The 25,898-nt window shown below is 40.0% G+C and overlaps 3 protein-coding genes across 13 annotated transcripts in view; 2 read left to right on the top strand and 1 right to left on the bottom strand.

Annotated features, from left to right (window-relative positions):
• Nucleotides 1-25,898, bottom strand: part of LOC127511088 (gastrula zinc finger protein XlCGF57.1-like) — a 195,809-nt gene that overhangs the window by 18,262 nt on the left and 151,649 nt on the right. For 4 of the 11 annotated variants that reach the window (XM_051891546.1, XM_051891547.1, XM_051891552.1 and 1 more), the window contains exons 1-4: nt 4,487-4,567; nt 2,460-2,678; nt 2,041-2,093; nt 1,244-1,438 (exon numbers count right to left, since the gene is read on the bottom strand). The exons of 1 other annotated variant lie outside the window; for it this stretch is intronic. In XM_051891546.1, coding sequence (XP_051747506.1) covers nt 1,244-1,438; nt 2,041-2,093; nt 2,460-2,628 — 417 coding nt within the window. In that variant the 5' untranslated portion in view covers nt 2,629-2,678; nt 4,487-4,567. Of the gene's footprint in view, nt 1-1,243; nt 1,439-2,040; nt 2,094-2,459; nt 2,679-4,486; nt 4,571-25,898 lie in introns of those variants that run through there. 6 more of the 11 variants (XM_051891542.1, XM_051891553.1, XM_051891543.1 and 3 more) reach the window with 5 other exon arrangements.
• On the top strand, nt 5,726-13,412 carry LOC127511178 (gastrula zinc finger protein XlCGF52.1-like). Its single transcript, XM_051891865.1, has 3 exons — nt 5,726-5,787; nt 6,981-7,227; nt 12,157-13,412. The coding sequence occupies exons 2-3, from the start codon at nt 7,056-7,058 to the stop codon at nt 13,296-13,298; spliced, it is 1,314 nt and encodes a 437-aa protein (XP_051747825.1). The 5' UTR covers nt 5,726-5,787; nt 6,981-7,055; the 3' UTR covers nt 13,299-13,412.
• Nucleotides 13,960-25,782, top strand: LOC127511184 (tripartite motif-containing protein 16-like). Its single transcript, XM_051891874.1, has 6 exons — nt 13,960-15,785; nt 17,649-17,744; nt 17,831-18,064; nt 19,007-19,166; nt 23,703-23,750; nt 23,987-25,782. The coding sequence occupies exons 1-6, from the start codon at nt 15,585-15,587 to the stop codon at nt 24,508-24,510; spliced, it is 1,263 nt and encodes a 420-aa protein (XP_051747834.1). The 5' UTR covers nt 13,960-15,584; the 3' UTR covers nt 24,511-25,782.

The raw sequence follows: 25,898 nt of genomic DNA, 5'->3' as shown, positions 1-25,898 counted from the left end.
TTATGCTTTGATAGCTAGACAGATAACCTATGCATTGAATGCCAGAGTAAGCCAACTTAGTAATTTCCTTCCCTCCCCAGCTGGCTTGGTTTTTCAGTTATTGTGATACAACAGGGGTGTCCAGCCCTGCTCCCGGTAGGCCTGTGCTGGTAAACTTGATAACTGCCACCACCGGCGGTGATACGGCAAAACACTTTTTTGTATGTGAATGTTGTTTTACATGAATATAATGACACGAGTGAAGCACAAAACTTTGTAAATAACAGCTTGGCAATTAAATGTTACATCGCAGTCATGTAATTGCTTGACGTGCCTTGTTTCTTGGACATTTTGATAAATTAATAAGAATTCTAAAAACAGAGAGACATGACAGCTAATTTTAACGTATGCTAAATCTGAAGCCTACTGGCAATGCTAATTACAAAACAGATGTACATAACAGGGTTGCCAGGTTTTCACAACAAAACCCGCCCAATTGCTACTCAAAACTAGCCCAATCGCGTTCCAGGTGGTAAAATTCGCATTCCAAGGGCTATATATAATCATGTTATTTGGGAAAAACAACCCGCGGCAACAGTGTGAAAGTTGCAACACTGATATATAATGACGACAAATGCATTATTTTTCACAGCTAACAACACACAGGGCCCTCTTTTAACGATCGAAGTGCATGGTGTGAAGCGCACGGCGCCGGTGCACTGAAGGGCACGTCAGAATCCTCTTTTGCTAGTTTAATGACGGAAAATGGTCGGCGTGCCAGGCGCATGGTTTAAAATGGTTGTACCTTGTCTCTTAATGAGTCATGGGTGTGTTTTGGGCGTAACGTGCAATAAACCAATCAGAGTCTAATCTCCCATTTCCTTTAAAAGCCATTTGCGCTCGCGCCACACGGATTCGATATTTACATGGTGGAACTAGCAAGCAGAAAGATGCTTCTCCAGAGAGGAATCCTTTCATTTTTAATATTTTAAAAAGCTTGTGTGCTGCTGCGCATCCCTGTGTGTGTAACAAGCAGAGTGTACACGCGTTGTGCACCCACCTATATGCATATTACTAACGCACCCTTTAAATAACAAATTGACTTTAGACCAGGTTATTGTTTCAGCCTCAGTCAGTGTGAACTGAAGAAAGAATGGCTGAAACGTCTGTGTAAGAATATAGAAACGCATGTGTAAATAGTAAAGATCAAGAATTATTTACAGTACTTACTATTTAATGACAAACATCTAAAATATAAACCTACCAGTAGTTCTGTTGCATCATACACCTTGTTCACACTGCTGTTTTTTTTCTGGCGGTCTTTCCATTCTTGAGCAAGATGTTTCTTTCTTTCCTCAAGCTTCTGTTTATAAGGCTGCTTGGCACCGCAGTGTGGACACGTCTTGGTTGCTACCCCAATTTTTTCCTTGCATGCATGGCAATCCTTTTGAGTAGGCAACTGGAGAAAGAATCATAAATGATAATTACAACACTGCATGCTGTGTTATGAGATAATAAGAAATATTTTTTTCACCACTACTATGTTGATGAGAGTCACAGTCTATTACCACAGAAAATATTGTCACCACAATAACCTATTACAGGATTTTAAGCTATGGTAACTTCTTAATGTCACATTATCCAATGCCTTTAAATGATACCTAGTTTATGATGATTACTTAAAACATGGATTGAATAAAAATATCTCTGTTTATTAAACACATGACTAATTTATTGTCATTTGCCTCTAACTACAGTTGCAGATGCGGAGTCATCTTGCTCTCAAATGTTCACGGATCTACTTTGACTGTTCCAATATGGCGGACAGCTTACGTATAGCAGCCCATAGAAACAGCCGCTAATGGGGCATCTATGTATTTATTTATCCATGGATCCAGTAGTTAATGCTTAAGCATCAATTAATGCCAAAATCTAACATCCTATCAAAACAAGTGACCTTATACAAAACCACTGAAGCACTGTGTTTGGCAAATATAATATGTGATGTACGATACTGCTTATGTGGATAAATATCAATATCAGATCACTTTGGATAATTACCTTTGTTGTCTGTCGTCTGCCCTTGTATGTCTTTTCCGTTCCTGTCTTTGCACCTGTACGTAGAAATCAAAATTAGAATCAGGAAGAAAATGAACCAGACTATACATATATATGTGTGTGTTTCCCATACATTATCTAGACTGTGGCGGCCCGCCACATTCTAATTTGTCCCGTCCACAGTCTCGAAATTACACTTAAATTAGGCCTGTAGTGATATTTAAATAACTGATTGATAATTGCGCTCTTTTATACGGCAAAAATAGGAGTCATAGAGCAAGAAATAGACTAGCACCAATTAAGTTTTCGTGTACTATATTCAAAGTCATCAGAAGCCCTTCAAAAATATCATTCATTTCTGTAGATCTGGACATTTTAATAAGGATTAAATGACTGAGTTCAGCTTTGAGAATGAAACCAACCTGTTTGTTCCTCAGTTTCTTCATGTTTCACTCTGGATGTTTCTTCAATCCTCATGTCTTCACTCTCCTCTTTAATAAATACCATCTTTGTTTGTTCCTCAGTATCTTGTTTCACTCTAAATGTTTCTTCAATCTTCATGTCTTCACTCTCCACTTTAATAAACGCCATCTTTATAATAGTGAGTCACGTGGATCTCAGTCGCTTCACCAGGAGTTTTTCTGTGTGTTTAAGAGGAAAATAATTTACAGAAAGAAAAACACATCCAAACTAAATCTCTGGGTGCTTTAGGAAAACAGAGCACGGTGGACAATATGCATTTAAGTAGGTAAATATAAGAGAACTACATCAAAGTGATCTGTATTTGCCACCCTTCCTGCTGCCAGCTGGTGGCGCTATGACTATAACTACATTTTAGCATGCAGACGTCTTCAGGCCAGGGCACTTATCTAAATTATTATAAAACTTCAAACGGATGAAGGGGAACAAAAAAAACAACAGCTCCTATTTAGAAAGCAGAAAAATACTATACATACATTTATATAGTAGTCAACATTTGAAGTGGATCAAAACCTTTCATCAAAGTTGTCCTAAAACCTTCTTCTTAGGACAACTTTTTTGATCCACTTCAAATGTTGACTACTATAGTTACCCATTCTGTGATGCCAAACAACTTCCCTTTGCAAAGGATCATGGGGGCCCGAAGCGCCCATCAGTTGTACCCTGTTTTCACTCCGAAGTGCCCTTCGAAGGGCGATATATCCCGTTTGAAACGCACCAATTGTATGCATGAGTTACAACAACTTCCTGTTTCATGGCGTTAATAGCATGGTTTAGCACAAGTGTTGCTAGCATGTTTCAGCGTGTTTGTTAGCATGTTTAGCACTCAATTGCATATTTTAGTGTGCTGCTAATAGTGCATCACAGTCACGTCACTTCCTGTTGCCAGTAGGTGGGTAGGTATAACTGAATATGGGCACGTAGATGTCTTCCGGCCAGGGCTATTATCAAACGTGAAGTTTGGGGCAGATGGACATTGTATGCCTGAGTAACAGCAACTTCCTGTTTCATTGCATTAGTAGCATGCTTTAACACTTAGCTAAGTGTTGCTAGCATGTTTTAGCATGTTGCTAGCCTATTTAACACTTGCTGACAGTTTTTAATACGTTCCAATAAATGGTCATTTTTAATGTTACCGTTAATTAAGTTGATTAACCTTCTAGCAAAACGCTTCAGTTTACAAGTCTTCATTCGCACGCAGCTCAAACAGCAATGATGTTATTTGAAACGGTAATATTAAAGACGTTTACTATTACTATAATGTTAAAAAAAAGCTGTTATAAATTATATATAAATTATAGTTGGCCATATGAAAGTAAAATTAATTTTAAAAGTTAAACTTAAACTACTGTACTGTATATGTTTAGTATATGTTGAAGAGTGGGTCATGGCTTTTAATGGTGAGCCATTTTGTTTTTGTAATGAGGCTAAATCCAGAAATTGTTGTTTGGGCCCTAACTAGCACTATAAATTAATAAAAGAACACAAACTATACACACATTTCTTATTTATGCATATATGACTTATATTTGGAGTTTAATTTATATATTACATTTAACAGATTACACTTCCATGAAAACATTTGCTGTTAGTTTGTAAAAGTTATCATTACACGCGTTTGTGTTTGTTGTTCTCGTTGCATTGTTTGATCACGTGACGACAGCGCGCGCTGATTCGAGCGATTCGAATCTCTGAATCATTTTACGAAGCATTTGATTCAATTGAGTTTTGAAAAACTGCATCACTACTTGCCATTTTCCGTATTTATGATCATAATAAACTGGTTCTCTGTATAGGAAGCGAGATGAGACGCACCTTTTCATGTGTGGAAGGGCTTTACTTAAACAAAATAACAATCATTTATGTGTTAGATATAGCATCACAGTGTTACATTCAAAATTGATTCATCTCTATAACATAGCTTGTAAATATTAAATTGATTTAAACAATTTAAAAGATAAACACAAACCTTTCTTCAGCCGAATCACAGCAGACGCAGGAGCGCGACGCAACCTTATGACGCCACATCGGGAGACCAAAATAAAAGTCCTGTTCACACGCTGCTGCGTCTACAATTATAAACGTCTATGTAATGTACATAGAAATACATATCATATTAAGAAAATGTTAAGAACTGTGAGATTCTGTCTAAAAGGCAACATTTTTATGTTTCGGTGCAGAAAACGTTTACATTAATAATATTCTAATAGCTACAAATGTGGTTTAGAAGTTTATGTAATATTCTTTTGCATTAAAATGCCGAAAAACCACTAGCACAGTGCTATATACTCAATCAATTGTGTACTTTCATTATTCCAAATGTTTCCAACAGTGTTTAAAGCCAGAGAAATTCCCAGTTTTAACCAGTGAAACGGCCCGTGTCATTGCGTCACCTGTCAATGTTGTGACATCTGTGTTACCCTCGATTTCCAGTCCTACTTCCTCAAAAACCATCGAAACACCAAAGACGCTGCATTTTATTAGGCAGGTGAGCACCTGTTTGGATACCATTTTTTACTGATTATTTTTTATCTGTTGTCAGACTGTCTGAGACAGTCCATTTTATGGATAACTTCCCAATTCATCCATAGAAAAATGATCAGTATTTTAAAAATGTGGCAAAATCTTCACACATGGTTACACAGGCTGATCTAGCTAATTATATGGCTTCTTATTTAAGAGACGATCTAAAATATTCTGGGGTTTTTATTATTTTCGTTAATAATTTTTGAATAGAATTGCCTGTTTTTGTATATTCCAAGATGTTAGTGAAAAGAATAGTTTTTCTCCATAGACGCTCTGATTTACAGCATTCCCTCTTCAGCCGACAGATGCATTCATTTTGTTTATGACCTCTGTCAATATTACTACATATTACAAAACTTATTTTAATTTCTATCTTTGATTTGTTGTATTCATTGTATTGTGTGTATTTTGCTGCTTTGTTATTTTTAATAATAAAAATTAAATAACTAAAATTTCTATATTGTGATGTATCGTTACTGTTATCGTATTTGAATTGAAATGTCATATCTTTAAGTAAAATTTTGGTTATATCTGTTTGCAAGTCACTTTGGATAAGAGCGTCTGTATTTTTAGCTCGTAAACGTATTTCTTAATATATTCTTAATACGATAGCTACATATTTCTATGTACGTTTATAATTGTAGACGCAGCAGCGTGTGAACAGGACTTTTATTTTGGTCTCTCGATGTGAAGTCATAAGGTTGCGTCGCGCTCCTGCATCTATTGTGATTCTGCTGAAGAAGGGTTTGTCTTTTAAGCATTTAAAGTGTTTAAATCAATTCAAACTGTTAAATAAATTTAATCGCTTTTAAAAGCTATGTAAAATAGATTAGTCGATCTTGAATGTGACATTGTAATGCTTTATCTAATATTAATGAGTGTTATTTTGTGCGAGTAAAGCGAATCCGTACACGAGTAATAGAAAAGGTGCGTCTCCCTGTAAATTTCGCTGTGAATCAGTTTATCATAAACATGAATTCGGTTACAGTGAGGGAGAAACGAGGCTTTTCGAAACTCAACTGAACCAAATGATTCGCAAAAGAGTTCACTGATTCGAATCGCTCGAATCACCGCACGCTGGCGTCACGTGATCAAACAGTGTAAATGCAACGAGAACAACACTAACGTGTGTAATGATAACTTTTACAAACCAACTGCTAATGATTTCCTGAAAGTGAAATCTGTTAAATATATAAGTTAAATACTATAAATCATAAATGGCTAAATAAAAATGTCATTTTTCTCAGAAATGCGAGATGTTAACTCTCAATTGCGAGATATAAAGTTGCAATTGAGTATTATAAAGTCTGAATTGCAAGAAAAAAATCTGAACTGTGAGACAAAAAGTCATAATTACTTTTTTTGGCATGGCTACTAAACATCTTAAACAATAGTCATTAAAAAAAAAAAAATACAGTTGAAAAATACTGCACATACAAATTAAGTCAAACAAATTAAAATGAATATCAGCAGTGTGGATTATGCGCTTATGAAATGTCATATTATATCATTGTATAGAAATCTTGATCTTGTCTCTGTCTTTTTTTAGCTTATTTGAAAGGGGAAGAACTGATTGTCTCAGGTGGGAGCAGAGGCTCGTTAAACAAAAATATTATAAAAATTATGGATAAAAATAACTAACAGATAATTAAGAAAAAGTAAACAAACCTAGCCCCTTAACTTTGATTTTACAACTAGGCTACTGTAGATATCCACCCGCCAAGTGACAATGGCACTTTTTAATGCATAGAATAAGACACTAATGCTTTAAATACTAAGTAAAGGTATGTGATTTGTTACTTGAGTTATCAGTAACGCAATAATTTAACATGCCTTTTTTTTTTTGTGCGTGTGAAGTATGGAGAGAAAGCGGGAAGAAATCATGTGGTTCACCTTACTGCATATTTATTTTTTCTGTTAATTTTTCTAATTTTAAGCAGGACAGAGTGTCTAAACACACAGAAAAACTCCTGGTGAAGCAAATGAGATTCTTGTGACACACTATTATAAAGATGGCGTTTATTAAAGAGGAGAGTGAAGACATGAAGATTGAAGAAACATTCAGTTTGAAACATGAAGATGCTGAGGAACAAACAAAGATGGCGTTTATTAAAGAGGAGAGTGAAGACATAAATACTGAAGAAAGATCCGGTGTGAAACATGAAAATCCTGAGGAACAAACAGGTTGGTTTCAACAGACATGTTGATTTCACATGATCAGACAAAAACTAATGCTGCTTCAACCTCAGAAGATCCTGCTTACACACTGGACATTCATTATTACGACATGTCACGTATTAAATTAGGAAAAATAATATAGAAGTAGCCTAAACAACAGGGGTATGACGATACACTCATGTCATGATTCGATACAAATCGTGATATTTTAAGCCAAATTAAAGAAGAGTTTATTATTATTATTACTTTATTATTGTTTAAATAATAATATTATTAATTTAAAAAATATTAGAACCCACAATATCAGCAAATTCAGTGGAATACGTAAATTATGAAATAATTTAGAGGTAGAAATCTGAGTAAAAATGCAAAATTGAAACATTGTAAAGCAGTCATTATGCTACACAGATTAAAGGGTTTTTCACCTTGTAAGCGTAATGTACGTTCCTTTGGTTAGCATATAAATAGCCAAACTTTGTTTATGAACTGGGAAAGCTGGGCATGAAGACATCATCTCTCCAGTAAATTGTCTTTCTCTCCTATGTCTTGACAATTAATAATAAACGAGATATCTCTTGGCAAAATAACTGGTGTTTGGTCCCATAATTCAACAATGGGGGATAAGAGCTTATTTTCGAGTCTAAACCCTCCATTGGCAGTCCATGCAACTGCCACTTTATCACTTCAAAAAGTTCATAAGAGATCATAAAAGTAATCCATATGAATCAAGCGGTTTAGTCCAAATTTTCTGAAGGGACTCAATCGCTTTACTTGATGGACAGAATTATTCACATTTAAACATCGATCAGTGAACATAAACAGAAGCTCAAATGTGCTGCGTAACACGAGAATGAACCTCATTGGTTTCTGATGAAGCTCAAACGTGCTGCGTAACACGAGAATGAACCTCATTGGTTCTCGCTGAAGCTCAAACGTGCTGCGTGACACAAGAATGAACCTCACTGGTTCTTGATGAAGCTCAAACGTGCTGCATAACATGAGAATGAACCTCATTGGTTCTTGTGAAGCTCAAACGTGCTGCGTAACACGAGAATGAACCTCATTGGTTCTTGTGAAGCTCAAATGTGCTGCGTAACACGAGAATGAACCTCATTGGTTCTCGCTGAAGCTCAAACGTGCTGCGTGACACAAGAATGAACCTCACTGGTTCTTGATGAAGCTCAAACGTGCTGCATAACATGAGAATGAACCTCATTGGTTCTTGTGAAGCTCAAATGTGCTGCGTAACACGAGAATGAACCTCATTGGTTCTCGCTGAAGCTCAAACGTGCTGCGTAACACAAGAATGAACCTCACTGGTTCTTGATGAAGCTCAAACGTGCTGCGTAACACGAGAATGAACCTCATTGGTTCTTGTGAAGCTCAAACGTGCTGCATAACATGAGAATGAACCTCATTGGTTCTTGTGAAGCTCAAACGTGCTGCGTAACACGAGAATGAACCTCATTGGTTCTTGTGAAGCTCAAATGTGCTGCGTAACACGAGAATGAACCTCATTGGTTCTTGTGAAGCTCAAACGTGCTGCGTAACACGAGAATGAACCTCATTGGTTCTCGCTGAAGCTCAAACGTGCTGCGTGACACAAGAATGAACCTCACTGGTTCTTGATGAAGCTCAAACGTGCTGCATAACATGAGAATGAACCTCATTGGTTCTTGTGAAGCTCAAATGTGCTGCGTAACACGAGAATGAACCTCATTGGTTCTCGCTGAAGCTCAAACGTGCTGCGTAACACAAGAATGAACCTCACTGGTTCTTGATGAAGCTCAAACGTGCTGCATAACATGAGAATGAACCTCATTGGTTCTTGTGAAGCTCAAATGTGCTGCGTAACACGAGAATGAACCTCATTGGTTCTCGCTGAAGCTCAAACGTGCTGCGTAACACGAGAATGAACCTCATTGGTTCTCGCTGAAGCTCAAACGTGCTGCGTGACACAAGAATGAACCTCACTGGTTCTTGATGAAGCTCAAACGTGCTGCATAACATGAGAATGAACCTCATTGGTTCTTGTGAAGCTCAAATGTGCTGCGTAACACGAGAATGAACCTCATTGGTTCTCGCTGAAGCTCAAACGTGCTGCGTAACACAAGAATGAACCTCACTGGTTCTTGATGAAGCTCAAACGTGCTGCATAACATGAGAATGAACCTCATTGGTTCTTGTGAAGCTCAAATGTGCTGCGTAACACGAGAATGAACCTCATTGGTTCTCGCTGAAGCTCAAACGTGCTGCGTAACACAAGAATGAACCTCACTGGTTCTTGATGAAGCTCAAACGTGCTGCGTAACACGAGAACGAACCTCATTGGTTTCTGATGAAGCTCAAACGTGCTGCGTAACACGAGAATGAACCTCATTGGTTCTTGTGGAAGCTCAAATGTGCTGCGTAACACGAGAATGAACCTCATTGGTTCTTGATGAAGCTCAAACGTGCTGCATAACATGAGAATGAACCTCATTGGTTCTTGTGAAGCTCAAACGTGCTGCGTAACACGAGAATGAACCTCATTGGTTCTTGCTGAAGCTCAAACGTGCTGCGTAACACGAGAATGAACCTCATTGGTTTCTGATGAAGCTCAAATGTGCTGCGTAACACGAGAATGAACCTCATTGGTTCTCGCTGAAGCTCAAACGTGCTGCATAACATGAGAATGAACCTCATTGGTTCTCGCTGAAGCTCAAACGTGCTGCGTAACACGAGAATGAACCTCATTGGTTTCTGATGAAGCTCAAACGTGCTGCGTAACACGAGAATGAACCTCATTGGTTCTTGTGGAAGCTCAAATGTGCTGCGTAACATGAGAATGAACCTCATTGGTTCTTGATGAAGCTCAAACGTGCTGCATAACATGAGAATGAACCTCATTGGTTCTTGTGAAGCTCAAACGTGCTGCGTAACACGAGAATGAACCTCATTGGTTCTTGTGAAGCTCAAATGTGCTGCGTAACACGAGAATGAACCTCATTGGTTCTCGCTGAAGCTCAAACGTGCTGCGTGACACAAGAATGAACCTCACTGGTTCTTGATGAAGCTCAAACGTGCTGCATAACATGAGAATGAACCTCATTGGTTCTTGTGAAGCTCAAATGTGCTGCGTAACACGAGAATGAACCTCATTGGTTCTCGCTGAAGCTCAAACGTGCTGCGTAACACAAGAATGAACCTCACTGGTTCTTGATGAAGCTCAAACGTGCTGCATAACATGAGAATGAACCTCATTGGTTCTTGTGAAGCTCAAACGTGCTGCGTAACACGAGAATGAACCTCATTGGTTCTTGTGAAGCTCAAACGTGCTGCATAACATGAGAATGAACCTCATTGGTTCTTGCTGAAGCTCAAACGTGCTGCGTAACATGAATGAACCTCATTGGTTCTTGCGGAAGCTCAAACGTGCTGCGTAACACGAGAATGAACCTCATCGGTTCTTGATGAAGCTCAAACGTGCTGCGTAACACGAGAATGAACCTCACTGGTTCTTGATGAAGCTCAAACGTGCCGCGTAACACGAGAATGAACCTCATTGGTTCTTGTGAAGCTCAAACGTGCTGCATAACATGAGAATGAACCTCATTGGTTCTTGCTGAAGCTCAAACGTGCTGCGTAACATGAATGAACCTCATTGGTTCTTGCGGAAGCTCAAACGTGCTGCGTAACACGAGAATGAACCTCATCGGTTCTTGATGAAGCTCAAACGTGCTGCGTAACACGAGAATAAACCTCAGTGGTTCTTGATGAAGCTCAAACGTGCTGCATAACACAAGAATGAACCTCATTGGTTCTTGTGAAGCTCAAACGTGCTGCGTAATACTCAAGAATGAACCTCAATGGTTCTTGTGGTAGCTCTATCTTACTGCGTAACACACGAGAAAGAACCTCATTGGTTCTTGATGAAGCTCAAACGTGCTGCGTAACACGAGAATGAACCTCATTGGTTCTTGCTGAAGCTCAAACGTGCTGCGTAACATGAATGAACCTCATTGGTTCTTGCGGAAGCTCAAACGTGCTGCGTAACACGAGAATGAACCTCACTGGTTGTTGATGAAGCTCAAACGTGCTGCATAACACAAGAATGAACCTCATTGGTTCTTGCGGAAGCTCAAACGTGCTGCGTAACACGAGAATGAACCTCACTGGTTGTTGATGAAGCTCAAACGTGCTGCATAACACAAGAATGAACCTCATTGGTTCTTGTGAAGCTCAAACGTGCTGCGTAATACTCAAGAATGAACCTCAATGGTTCTTGTGGTAGCTCTATCTTACTGCGTAACACACGAGAAAGAACCTCATTGGTTCTTGATGAAGCTCAAACGTGCTGCGTAACATGAGAATGAACCTCATTGGTTGCGTACATATGTTAATTGCCTGATCTTATTTTGTTCATTAGATCAAAAAACCTGAAAAAGCCCATACTTTTACCCACCCATAGACCCTCCCCTTGAAGAAATCAGGACAGAAGTGGTTGGAAGTGGACGGAAGAGATGGATTAAAACACCCAGTGTAAACGGGAATGTTTCTGTTGTCTACTTGTGATCCAAAAGACCAAAATGCATCTTAATTCCAGGTGTTTACAGGGCCTTGATTTATTTTTTTTAATAGCTAAAACCCAATGAAATACTCATTTACAGCGCAATTCTTAAGTAGCCTGTAAGCCATATTCTTCTAGGCTAACATTTTTGTTTGTAATTCAAACTTTATTCCCTCCTGATTCCCACCTTCCTTCTTTCAAAACTTTAGTTTCTCCATTGTCTCAGCATCATATTTTGTTAGAGCCCACTGGAGCCTCATTCCCCTGCCCAATTCTTATTTATACACTGCCACAACCAAATTGGTTCACCATCATTTATCAAGACAGGATGGGCAGGTGAACTTGTGACACTGGAGTTAATTTTTATTTGTCTCTTTTCACCTTAGACCTGACGGCATTAAAGGAGGAGAGTCAAGAACTCAATGAAGTGGAAGAGAAAAATCAGAATGAGATACATCATGATTTCGTAACTGGAGAAAAATCCACACAGACTGAAAAGAATTCCTCACGAAAAAGAGCCCAGAAGACCAAATCTAACAGTTCTAATCCAACACTAAAACAAAACCTTGAAATCCCCAGGAGAGTTCACACTGGAGAGAAGCCTTACACCTGTAAACTGTGTAGGAAGAGCTTCTCACAAAAAGAAAGTTTTAAGATTCACATGAGAATTTGCACAGAAGAGAAGCTGTTTGAATGTGTTCAGTGTGGAAAGAGTTTCAAATGTAAAGAAAAGCTTAATTACCACATGAGGATTCACTCAAGAGAGACTTGTTTTAGATGTCATCAGTGTGGAAAGAGTCTCCAATCAAATAAAAAACTTACAGCTCACATGAAAATTCACACAGGAGAGAGGCCTTTCACCTGCAAACTGTGTGGGAAGAGCTTCTCACAAAAAGGAAATATGAAGACTCACATGAAGAGTCACGCTGGAGAGAAGCCGTTCACATGTGTTCAGTGTGGAAAGAGTTTCACACGTAAAGGAGCCCTTAATTCCCACATGAGTCTTCACACCGGAGAGAGCCCTTACAACTGCAAAGTGTGTGGGAAGAGTTTCACATTAAAGGGAAATCTCAACACTCACATGAGAATTCACACTGGAGAGAGGCCGTTCATATGTGTTCAGTGTGGAAAGAGTTTCAGATGCAAAGAAACACTAAAGTACCACATGAATATTCACTCAAGGGAGAACTGTTTTATATGTCGGCAGTGTGGAAGCAGTTTCACAGACAACAATCACCTTAAGAAGCATGTAACGACTCACACTGGAGAGAAGCCAAACATGTGCCATCACTGTGGAAAGAGTTTCACAATCAAAGCATTGCTTAGGAAACACACAAGAGTTCACACCGGAGAGAAGCCATTCACCTGCTCTCAGTGTGAAAAGAGTTTCAGATTTAAAGTAAACCTTCAGACTCACATGAGAGTTCACTCCGGAGAGAAGCCTTACACATGCCATCATTGCGGCAAGAGTTTCAGATTTAAAGGAAACTTTAACAGTCACATGAGGCGTCACGTATCTTCAGTGTGAGAAGAGATCCAGATATCAAAGAGACCTCAAACATTTACAAAATCATCAGGGAAAGAAATTGCAGTTTTTAGAGTGTGGCAAGAGGTTTATGAAATAAAGCCATTTCAAAAATCACTTGTACATTCTCTCAAGAAAAAGTTGTTTAAAGGGTTCAACCAAAAATGAAAATTCTGTCATTAATTACTCACCCCCATGTTGTTCCTCACCCGTAAGACCTTCGTTCATCTTCAGAACACAAATTAACATATTTTTGATGAAATCTGAGAGATGTCTGTCCGTCCATCCATAGACAGCAATTTATCCACCACTTTCAAGGTCCAGAGAGGTACTAAAGACATCGTTAAAATAGTCAACGCAACTGCAGTGGTTCAACCTTAATTTTATGAAGCGACAAGAATACTTTTTGTGTGCAAAAACAAAACAAAAATAATGACTTTATTCAACAATATCTTTTCTTGTGTCATTCTCCTACGCTGTTTACGTTCAGCGCTTCCAGGCTCTACGTCAGAACGGTGGCTCAGTGTTGGCAGAGGCTGTTCACGTGAGCAGCACAACGCATGCGTGTGATGCTGATGCAGGAGCCGGTCAATAATGAGTCGGCATTTTGACGTAGAACCTGGAAGCGCTGAGCGTAAACAGTGTAGGAGAATGGGTTTGAAAAAAAATCCTACACTTACTTAGAAAGCAAAACAAAATGGGCCGCCGATGTACGAGTTTCATGGGCCGATCTCACACACACACAAAAAAGTATGAAATGTATCGGCCCAAAAACCACATCAGCCCAGAGGGGAAAATGCCTGGTCTGCCAGATGGCCAGTCTGCCCCTGTGTCCACTTGACCTCGGGTGTGCATTTTTTTCTTCTTTCTTCTTTTTTTCTTCTTCTAATAATTCATTATTTTTTATGATTATTGATTTTGATATTAGCATTTGGCAAACTATCTGTTTAATTGACCGTTCACAAAGACCCGCCTCCTTTAGTTACTGTTGCTATGTTTCAACCACAGAAAGACATCAGTGCACGTCATATTTCAAGTTCAAGTCCACCAACGTTAATCTACTAACTCCCCTGAATGCTTTGTCAGACAAAATGGCGGATTCGGCGTTATGACTGGTTAGATCACCTGTCAATCAAACGCCCGGCAAAGGGTCAATTAGGCAAGCTCCCTTTCCTATTGCAGAGCTATGACATTGTTCTGTGTCCACATGTTCAAATTTTGAGTGACCAGAAGGCAAACATTCTTTGACCCATACAACGTATTGTTGGCTATTGCTACAAATATACCCGTGCAACTTATGACTGGTTTTGTGGTCCAGGGTCACATATGACATGTTAAAATACTAGTAACACATTAAAGCAATGTAAAGACAGATTAATAGATTAACAGAAAAATATTCATAGCAAAATATTTTTGAAATTCTATGCCAATTATTGGTAAAAGTGATAACTTGTAAATAATCTTAAATGTCTCACTGCTATGGTGGAGCCGTTGCTTAGCCTACATCTGCACTTTACTACTAAAGCACCCTCAGTGATTCGATTCTGGAACCGGGCCTGTTTCTGTATGGGACAGCATAGAACTGTATGAAAACACAACATTTAAATGAATTCCTGCATTTCATTTGTTCACACTCTGTGAGCTGTTTGATCCACACTGCTAGGTTAGCTCATGATGACAAATAGCTATGAAACGACAATAATCGATAATCTAATAATGAATTATTAGATTCAAATAAATCAGTTAAATGAGCAGAGACAACTGAAAGTAAGCATTCACATAGTACTTCGTATGAAGATGAGCAGAACTGATGTTACTAATACATTTTGACATGTTAAAGTCATCTCTTAGATTAGTTAATGCACTATGGATTAACATGAATGATCAAGGTATAATTAATATTTTTTATATTTAAAACTTACAATAAACATTTTACCATTTTTTTTTTTATTCAAAGAAAACAAAATGGATGAAACAGAGTTAAAACTGAACACAATCTTGCTGCTCAAACTGTATATAGAACAATTTTTAATAATATTTTTGCTCCTTTTGTATTTTGCATTTACTTGTACATATACTTTCAATACTTAAGTACGTTTAATAAAAAACTTTTACTCAAGTATTATTCTAAACAGTGACTGTAACTTCTACCAAAGTCATTTTCTAGTAAGATATCTATACTTATACTCAAGTGTGGCTTTCAGGTACTTTACCATGTCACCCAAACACAGAACCAGGAAACACTTTCAGTTCACAGAAAGAGAAACTGAAGTGTAGTTGAGCTGTAGCATGTTTGTTTCTCTGTATTCTTGCAGTAAAATGGCAGAAGCCAGAATTTCAGTGAATCTGGAGATGATCTGCCAGAAACACGTCAAGCTCCTTGAGGTTTTCTGCCGCACTGATCAGAAGTGTATATGTCTGCTGTGTACGATGGATGAACATAAAAACCACGACACTGTATCAGCTGCAGCACAGAGGACAGAGAAACAGGTATGAACTTAAAGAGGTGTCATTATGATCATTTACAGGCTCATAATTTTGTTTATGGGGTCTACTAGAATTGTCATTGAAACGGCGCAATGACTGTTGCTTATATACACTCATAATGATGATTGACAGGACTGAATGATTAGACTCAAAAATGTACATTCATCATTTACTCATGTTATTCCAAACTGGTATGACTTTCTTTTTTCTGAAGAACACAAAAGAAAGTACATTAAGGTAGCATAAAAAAAAATTTCCAAGGGGGATAACCTAAGTCTTTTGAAGCGAAAAATAAAATATGGTGGCATTTTTAGTCATGTGACATGCTTGAGCCAGTGAGGTTTGATGTTCTTGACGTGTCACCATATTTGATTTGGGCTCTAGAAATTCAGTTCAATTCACATTTGAAGAGATTCTGTGTACAGGTTATTGTTCCAATAAGTAATACCTCAGTCTTATCTGAATTTAACACACTCTGTGAAATTGGATAATTTAGCGATTTCATCTGGTTGGGATGAAATATATATCTGAGTGTCATTGGCATAGCAGTGGAAACTAGTGGCAGCATATGTAAAGTATAATAATAATTCATTACATTTTTATAGTGCTTTTCTGGGTACTCAAGCCACATTACATATTGAAGGGGGAATCTCCTCAACCACCACCAATGTGCAGCATCCACCTGGATGATGCGATGGCAGCCATATTGCGCCAGAACGCCCACCACACGCCAGCTTATTGGTGGAGAGGAGACAGAGTGATGAAGCCAATCAGTGTATGGGGATGATTAGGAGGCCATGATGGACAGAGGCCAATGTGCAAATTGGGCCAGAAGGACATCCTGGGATTTTGGTAACACTTTAGAATACTGATCCTTCATTAATAAATAACTACACTGGAACAAATGAGAAACGCTTTATTAACACTCTAGTAACTACTATTAACTAACAAGAAACTCTGATTAATGAATTAGTGAATAATTGTGCTCAGTTGAATGTAGTAGTTCACTATTAGCTAATCCGTGTTTAGTTCATTAGTTCATTAATGAAGGATCAGTATTCTAAAGTGTTACCGGGATTTTTACTGACCACAGAGAGTCAGGACCTCGGTATAACATCTCACCCGAAGGACGGTGTTTGTTATAGTATAGTGTCCCCATCACTGTACTGGGGTGTTAGGACCCACACAGACCAATGGGTTAGCACCCCCTGATGGCCTCACTAACACCTCTTCCAGCAGCAACCTAGTGTTCCCAGGAGGTCTCCTATCCAGGTACTAACCAGGCTCAACCCTGCTTAGCTTCAGTGGGCAACCAGTCTTGGACTACAGGGTAATATGGCTGCTATATAGAGAAACAGAGACATTCTTCAGAATATCTTCTTTTGTGTTATGCAAGGAAAAAAAATAGTACAAGTTTCACAAGTTTGTGTGCCCACATGCTCAGAGAGGATATTCTACTCGAGCTCCGATTACCCCTCTATTACATAGGCAAAAAAATATAAGAAAAAAGAAGGGTAGCAGGAGGGATGCCAAAAAAAAATCTAACAATGGGAAGTGGTAAGAGGCTGTTTTTATTCCTTGGTATTAATTTGAACATTAGATGAGCATACTTCTCCTGAAATTACATAAATAACTTCACTTGGGAAGACATGAGGATGAGTAAACAATGAAAGAATTTACATTTTGGGTGAACTATCCCTATAAAACTAGGCATTGATGAAATAATGCTGGCACTTATGATTGAAACTGTAACCTTACCATGAAAGATCTTAACCCCTCAGTCTCAGCACTTCACTGATACTGGATTCATATCTGTTTACTTGATGATTTATGTGATGTTTCTCCTGTCATTGGATTGTCCTTTAGCACCAGCTGAAGGAGACGCAGAGGTGGTTCCAGCAGAGGATCCAGCAGAGAGAGAAAGATCTTCAGCAGCTGAGAGAGGCTGTGGAGTCTCATAAGGTGAGTCTGGAGAAGAAGAGAAGTTTGAGAAGTCTCAGTCAGGACTCACTGAAGCCACTGTGTGATTGTGATGTGTGTCCTAACAGCGCTCTGCACAGACAGCAGTGGAGGACAGTGAGAGGATCTTCACTGAGCTCATCCCCTCCATTGAGAGAAGCCACTCTGAGGCCACACAGCGGATCAGAGATCAGGAAAAGACTGCAGTGAGTCGAGCTGAAGGACGACTGGAGCGACTGGAGCAGGAGATCAATGATCTGAGGAGGAGAGACGCTAAGCTGGAGCAGCTTTCACACACACAGGATCACATCCATTTCCTGCAGGTAACAGAGATCTAGAAGAACAGGATCATAGTGGACTTGAGCAAGAGACTCACAGAGAAACATTTCATGAGAGCAGAATGAGCCGTTGACTGAAGTGTTGATCTGTGTGTTCGGTTATTATATAATCATCAGTCAGACTCTCATCTGATCATCTTCTTTTGAAAGAGACGCACTTACAAATGCAGTTCAGCTCTGGAAATCTCTTAGGAAACATTTTTCTGAAAGATATATTGAGCTTCCAGACAGAAACAACTCAAAACTTCATTAATATTTAAACATTTTTTACAACAATGTGAAATCCATGAACTTGATGGTATCAGTTTCACCCAGCTAGATTTCCCATCATCTCTTTACTTATCTTTTTACAATCTTTGACTTATACTACAAACCAAAATCAGATAATCTTTAAACCTGCTGAAACCTTTTATGATAATTTTCATGAACACATTAATGAATTTGACAGTGAAGTCCTATAAAGGAAGTAAGGCTGTATATTAGCAATGCTTTAGTGTATTTAAACCACAAAACCTGACCTTGGGATTGTGTCCTAAGAGTCCTTGTGAATTTCAGAGCCACTAACTGCTCAAAAGTTATAAATAATGCTCAGTCTACTCGTTGCCTTTGAACTGCTTTTCCTAATCAAATCAACTTAAACCTGCCATGTGACGCCATTGATGCTCTTGATCTGTTACATTTATGTTATTACAGATGTTTGATAATTAAGTGTTTTACTAGGAAGTTCACATATGGTGTAAGTGTCAAACGCTAGAACTTATAGCTCTAACATGATATAATGAATATGAGAAGAATGAAGCTGATGCTGTGAAAGTGCTGGATTGAGGAGAGTTACTAAAGATCAACAAGAGCTGCTCAAATCTGACAGTAGTGCAGGTTATTGGCTGAAGTGTGGAGGTGATGAGCTTTGATTTCTGTTTTCTGTAGAGTTTCCAGTCTCTCTCAGCTCCTCCTGAATCTACAGACGTAAATGACAATCCCTTCAGTTCTCTCTCCTCTTTTGATGACGTGAGAGAATCTGTCCATCAGCTGAGAGACAAACTGGAGGATTTCTGCAAAGAGGAGCTCAAGCAGATCTCTGACAAAGGTGAAGTTCTGGGGCCTGATGTATAAACATTGTGTACGCACAAAAAAAGGCATTGAAATGTGTATCGGGATATATAAAAAATAAACTTAGTGTAAATACGTGTGCACTGTCCAAACACTCTGTGTGTAATGGATGTAGGCCAGTAAGAGCTGTGCGTGTAAACCTCAATCCGCTGATCTCAAGAGGAGTGCTAGTGACTGACGCGTCTGCCTCCCATGCCGGAGACCCCAGTTTGAATCCTGCTCCAAGCAGGTGACCAGTGAGTGAAGTAATGATGTAATGAAGAAAAGAAAATGATTTAACCTGATTTAAAATGTTTTCATTTTGACGAAGACCACACATTTAAATATTCCACTCTCATAAATGGAGTTAAGCACTCAAATTACACAAATCATTATCCAGAAGTTAAACAAAAATTCTATAAAATTAGACATATTTTTGTGAAAAACTATGCGCTGCTTTTGAACACTTTTCCTGTGGCATGCTGGGAAGTTTTAAATTTTTTATTGCTTGGCATATGGTAATTCCTCTTTAACCCCCTGGAGCCAGCCCACTGCGCACGATACCATCGTGCAATTCCTGACTGAATGGCTCATATTGCGGCTCATTAGGGGCAGGGTCTTAATCTCCTCAGGTGTGAATCACAGCATTATTCATGAAGATTCACGTCTCTTCGCATATGGCCTTTCTTAACAAAAAGTGCACTCACTGAGATGAGCTACTCTGATTGCGAGAGCATGAGTCTCGCCTCTCTCCATTCGTGGATCACTTTCTTTGCAGAGAGCGGCTCCGCCCCTCACACTCTCCATTGGAGGTAGAGGATTGAGCAGTCGGGCATGAGTGATCCCACGCCGGCGCAGCTCCCGCGTTCAACACTCTCCCCACAAAGAGTGGTTTCTCCCATGCTCTTTTTTGACAGACCAGCGCCCCTCTTCTGGAGCGAGCGGCCTCTCATTCGAGGGATCTGGATGACCCCAACCCCCTACCGTTTAAGGATTCACGCGACACTAGAGCTGGGATGAATGCCAAGCAATGCACATCCTCTCAAAAGCAGACGAGGAGCTCGGATTAGAGTGGTCTACCCCTGAGGAGGCCACATGCAGCCGCTTGGATGAATGGTTCCTGCTGGGGCGCCAGCAAGAAAAAATGAGAGCTGCACCATTCTTCCCGGAGGTCCGTAACAAGCTCACCAAGTCACTGTGCGTCCCCTACTCGGTGTGCCTTTGTACTTCTGCCTTCACTGCCCTCACCACAATTGATGGAGCTGAGGAAAAAGGCTACGAGAAGTTAGACGAAGCCGTAGCCATGTACCTCTGCCTGCCCACAGCGATTGGATGGAAAGCAAAGGTCGCCCATCCGTCCAAGCCCTGTAGGACCACTTCAATTCTCGCTGGTCGTGCCAACACCTCAGCTGGACAAGCAGGCTCTGCCCTTCACACAATGACAATCCTACAAGATCATGCACTCAGAAGCCATCCTGATCCTTCAGGAAGGAAGAGGAGGGGGCAGTCTTGTTGCGGCTGGACCACCCGCCAAACAGCCTTGAGTTTGCCTCCCAACTCTCCGTTCAGTTCCGGGTGTTGAAAGCAATGTTTGTTGCAAGCATTGGGCCTGTTCATGTTCACGCTCCCATGCAGCAGACCACCGTTATAGGGAACAAAATAAAAAACAAACATTTTTAAAAAGAGAGCTATTTTCCTCTTCCAGTTACCACAAATGACTTTAACCCCTGACCACCCAGGCTGAGGCTTGGGAACCCATCTCCGGAGTGTCAAGTTGGGTGTTGAACACAGTAAAATGAGGTTACTCGCTGCAATTCACTCGTAGGCCTTCCCACTTCAGGGGCGTGGTCACCACCTCCGTAGGTAGCAACGTGGCTCATATCCTCCGCACCGAAATGATGAATTTGCTAGCAAAAAGAAGCTGTAGAAGCAGTTCCTCCAACCCACAGCAAGTCAGGCATTTACAGTTGCTACTTCCTTGTTCCAAAGGATGGTGGCCTCAGGCCCATCCTCGACCTCAGTCATCTGAACTGCACCCTTATGAAATGGCCATTCAAGATGTTACCATTGAAACAAATCCTTTTGCAAGTGTGATTTTTTTTATTTTTTTTTTTTTTTTTTTTTTATCAGTGGATCTGACACATACTTTCATATCCAGATAGCACCTCATCACAGACCATTCTTGAGATTTGCGTTCGAAAGGGGGCTTATCAGTATATGGTCCTTCCATTCTCTAACTCCACACACTTTCACGAAGTGCATTTCTCGACTTACCTCAGTGACAGAGTTAGACATTCACAGATCCATGCTCCTCAGCCATTTGGAAAGCCTGGGACTCAGGACCAATACAGCCAAGAGCTCAATGTCTTCCAGCCAACAATTCTCGTTCTGGGGAGCAGTTTTTGATTCAGCCCAAATGCTGGCCATGCTCATGCCAGAACAAGCCTTGACAATTCAATGCCATGCGGCATCTTTCAAGGTTGGGTTATCAACCCCCCTTAGGAAGTTTTAGAGGACGCTGGGCCTCATGGCCTCCACGTCACCAGTACTTCAGCTGGGCCTGCTTCACATGCGGCTCCTACAGTACAGGCTGAAACCCCGAGTTCCATCCCACGCTTGGCGTCTTAGACGCCTTTGCATCAGGGTGGATCAGGGCTGCATCATGGCCCTGACCCCTTTGGGAGGACCCTCATTGATTCCAATTGGGCGTGGATCTGGGAATGGTCTCCAGAAGGAAGGTGGTCTCAACAGACGCTTCCAACATGGGTTGGGGAGCGACTTCTGGCTCCTGGTCGAGTGCAGAAAAAAGGCTTTATATCAACTGCCTGGAAATGCTGGCAGTCTTTCTGGCCCTCAGAACCTTCCTGCCAGATCTGAAAGGGCACCATGTCTTAGTCCGGTCAGACAACATGGCAGTGATGTCTTACATAAACCACCAAGGTGGACTCAGATCGACGCCTCCTCTTATGGGCACAACCCAACCTGTGCTCGCTGAGAGCAGTGCATGTGCCAGTCAGATTGAACCAAGGGGCAGACATACTGTCCCGGGGCAACGTGTCCTTAGATGAGTGGACACTTCACCCCCAGATGATTCACATGATCTGTAGTATCTTTGGGAAGGTAGAGGTCGACCTTGTTGCCTCAGAGGACAACTCTCACTGCCCAGTATATTTCTTGAGGGACAGGGACACGCTGGCCCGCGAATGGCCCGGCCTTCCCCTATACGCCTTCCCTCCAGTCGCGCTGCTCCTTCAGGTCATCAGACGGATCAGGGGGTACAGACGCTCAGTCGTTCTGGTGGCCCCCCTCTGGCAGAACCAACCATGGTTCCCAGAGTTGACACAGTTGCTCTCTGCAGCCCCGTGGCCATTTCCCTTGAGGAAGAACCTCCTTTCCCAAGCGAAAGGAACAATCTGGCACCCCCAACCAGAGTTCTGGGCCCTTCACCTCTGGCTCCTCGACGGAAGCCGATGGACCTCCCTGCGAGGGTCCTGAACACTATTTCTGAGGCTAGAGCTTCATCCACAAGACGCCTCTAAGCCCATAAATGGTCTGTCTTCTCCAACTGGTGCACAGTTAGGAGTGAAGACATGACGTCCTGTAACATTTCACTGGTTCTGTCTTTTCTTCTGGAGCTTCTGGATAAGGGTCACACCCCTTCCACGCTCAAGTCTATGTGGTGGCCATAGCAGCATTCCACACTCCTGTGGCCGGCCAGTCCGTATGCAAGATCAATCTGGTTGTTCGTTTTCTGAAGGGGTTTAGGAGGCTAAACTGACCCCGCCCCCTCATGGTTCCTACATGGGACCTGTCTACGGTCCTCAGTATGGTCAGAGTACATTTACATGTTACAATAACTGGTAGTCTACTGTTTTTATTAGTGCTTGACTCAAATTTAATGATTTCAATTCATTAGCTTGTGATTTGATTCTGATCTTGATTCAATATCTCTCAATAATGCTGTATTATTGATGTCTTTTCATGATTGAAATACTGATTGATTGATCACATGAGACATGATACATTTCAGTATGTTTTACTGTATCTTCCAACATATCTTTTGATTTTCATTTGTGTTTATTTAATATTAACTAGTAAAGAGTAAGAGATGATCGGTTCACGTGCCACATGAACTGAGGCGCTACAGCGATCCGTCATGTGCTACATTTAAGAGCACCAAAACTGTATTTATTGCTGGAATTTTGTAATAAAATTGACAGAATTTAAAAGCTAAGACTTAGTTTCATATCAAAAGTAACCTGCTCTGTCTTGTCTGTTGGTGTCAGTGTCCTTTTTGCTTTGTGATTTTTCACTGAGTGAAAATATGGTTGTGTGTCGTGAGAACATGAGAACAGTGTCAACTGTGTGAGTCTCACACTGAATGCCTGAGAGTTGGTAGCCCTGTATATACTTGTTCATGTGTGTGTGGTTCTAAATGAAAACAAATAACAAATATGAATAACAGCATTATGAATAAATATCCATATATATTCATTACAATAATCATACTCTTCCTGTCTGTTGATTTCCACAGTCACTTTCACCAACTTTGTTCCCAGGACCAGGAACGACTTCCTACAATGTAAGTCACTAAGAAAACAAGCAGAAAAACTCACTGAGTGTGTTCATGTTCTTCCTGTAGAAGGAGAAAGAAAACATGACAGAAGAGTTTTATAGTTGATCATGTAAATGATGATTAGCACAGGATATCTGGTAAACTGTACTGAGACACTGCTGATATATTGAACATGAAGAGTTCAGATACATTAAAAGATCAGATTCATAATTCCTGATTCTGATGTGTTTTATCTCCATCAGATTCCCATCAGCTCGCTCTGGATCTGAACACAGTGAATAAACGCCTCCGTCTGTCTGAGAGGAACAGAGTGATTACTAACATTTTCAGAGAGCAGCCGTATCCTGATCATCCAGACAGATTTGATCATTGGCAGATGTTGTGTAGAGAGAGTGTGTGTGGACGCTGTTACTGGGAGATTGAGTGGAGTGGGTTGTTTGGTGTGTCTATATCAGTGTCATATAAGAGCATCAGCAGGAAGGGAGAGGATAGTGAGTGTGTGTTTGGATATAATGATCAGTCCTGGAGTTTGAGGTGCTCTTCCTCCAGTTACTCATTCAGACACAATAACATACACACTGAACTCCCTGTAAAGTCCATCAGCAGTAGAATAGGAGTGTTTGTGGATCACAGTGCAGGAACTCTGTCCTTCTACAGCGTCTCTGGAGACACAATGAGCCTCATCCACACAGTCCAGACCACATTCACTCAACCGCTCTATCCTGGGTTTAGAGTTTATTCTGGATCATCAGTGAAACTGTGTTGATGTATCAAAATAGACTATAGAGAGATTCTACCCATAATGCTTTGAGCTCATGATAAATCAGTATCAGTGGGATGTTATAGAGTCTCTTATTTTCTCTTCATTACATTAATACTACAGCTGAACTTCTGTCAGAATAAATGTGTGTAATGAATCCTCATATAGACAGTAAGATCAGTGTGTGTTTGTGAGTCATGATGAGTGACGGTGTGTATCTGTGCTTTTATCAACCTCTGTTTGTGTTGATGGAAATCGGTCATTCAGTTCTTATTGTAGTGTCACATAAATAATTTTTATTATTTCTCTCAAAATTACCTTTCAATTGAAATGATCACACACAGGATTCATTAACACATAACGTATAACTCAATTAAAGGTACTTTGTTGTCAAATTTATAAATGTCAGTTTATTAATAAATGTGAAATATATAAGCCCAGATCATGTGATCATACTGTAAACTCTTGATCAGTGAAAGTATGAGCACAATTATTCTGATCTAATCCAGTTTACTTTAAATAAACCTCCCCCTGAACTGAATTTACAGACCTGATGCTCTGACAACTCTGAGAAAAGATAAAAACAACAAGGATTGAGTCAATCATCATCAGTTCAATCCAGATAACTCAGAAATATATTAGGTGTGAAAGAAGGAAAACTGTAAGCTGAACTCTGAAATCAGTCCAGATGAATCACATCATTACTGTAAATGTCAGAATTGTTGGAGTTTCTTTGTTCAGTGGTTCATGCTGCTTGTCCTGATCTAGAAAGTATCCTGACATGATAAAACCATGTTTTTCTACATGAACTGTGGTAATACCATGCTCTGAATTCATGTAGTGTTGAGGTGAATAATGTCAGTGTTTTCTTTCTATATCTGTCATGTGATCGTCCCGCTGCTGCTCTCAGTGCTGTAATGAACACAAATAATTCAATATATTAATATACTTCACTTTCATCAGAGCAGAGAGAGTCAATGATGAAGTGTTTCAATAGAGGATGTCAAACACTCTCATGAGCTTCTTCTGCATCTAGCAGCACCTTCAGAGATGAGACCCATGTGATCTATACCATGACCTTCGACCTTCCTGAAAGATGAGCCAATTCCATTTGAATATGACCTCTGTCAGTATTTCTACATGTTAAAGAAACCAACTGTACCTGAAAAATGTAATGTAATTTCTGTCTTTGATCTGTTGTATTTAATCCTATTGTGTGTCATTTGCTTCTTTATTCTTATTATTTTAACAAAAGAGATTAAATAACCAAAAAATCTATATTGTGATATATCGTTATTGTTATCGTTATTTGAATTAAAATGTCTTATATCTTGAAATAAGATTTTGGTCATATCGCCCACCACTATTTGCATATTAATACTGTAATATCTGGT

Source organism: Ctenopharyngodon idella, chromosome 4, assembly GCF_019924925.1.
Source record: "Ctenopharyngodon idella isolate HZGC_01 chromosome 4, HZGC01, whole genome shotgun sequence".
Lineage (NCBI taxonomy): Eukaryota > Metazoa > Chordata > Actinopteri > Cypriniformes > Xenocyprididae > Ctenopharyngodon > Ctenopharyngodon idella.
Note: the sequence above shows the minus strand (reverse complement) of the source record. Positions and strands in the feature narration are given on the sequence as shown.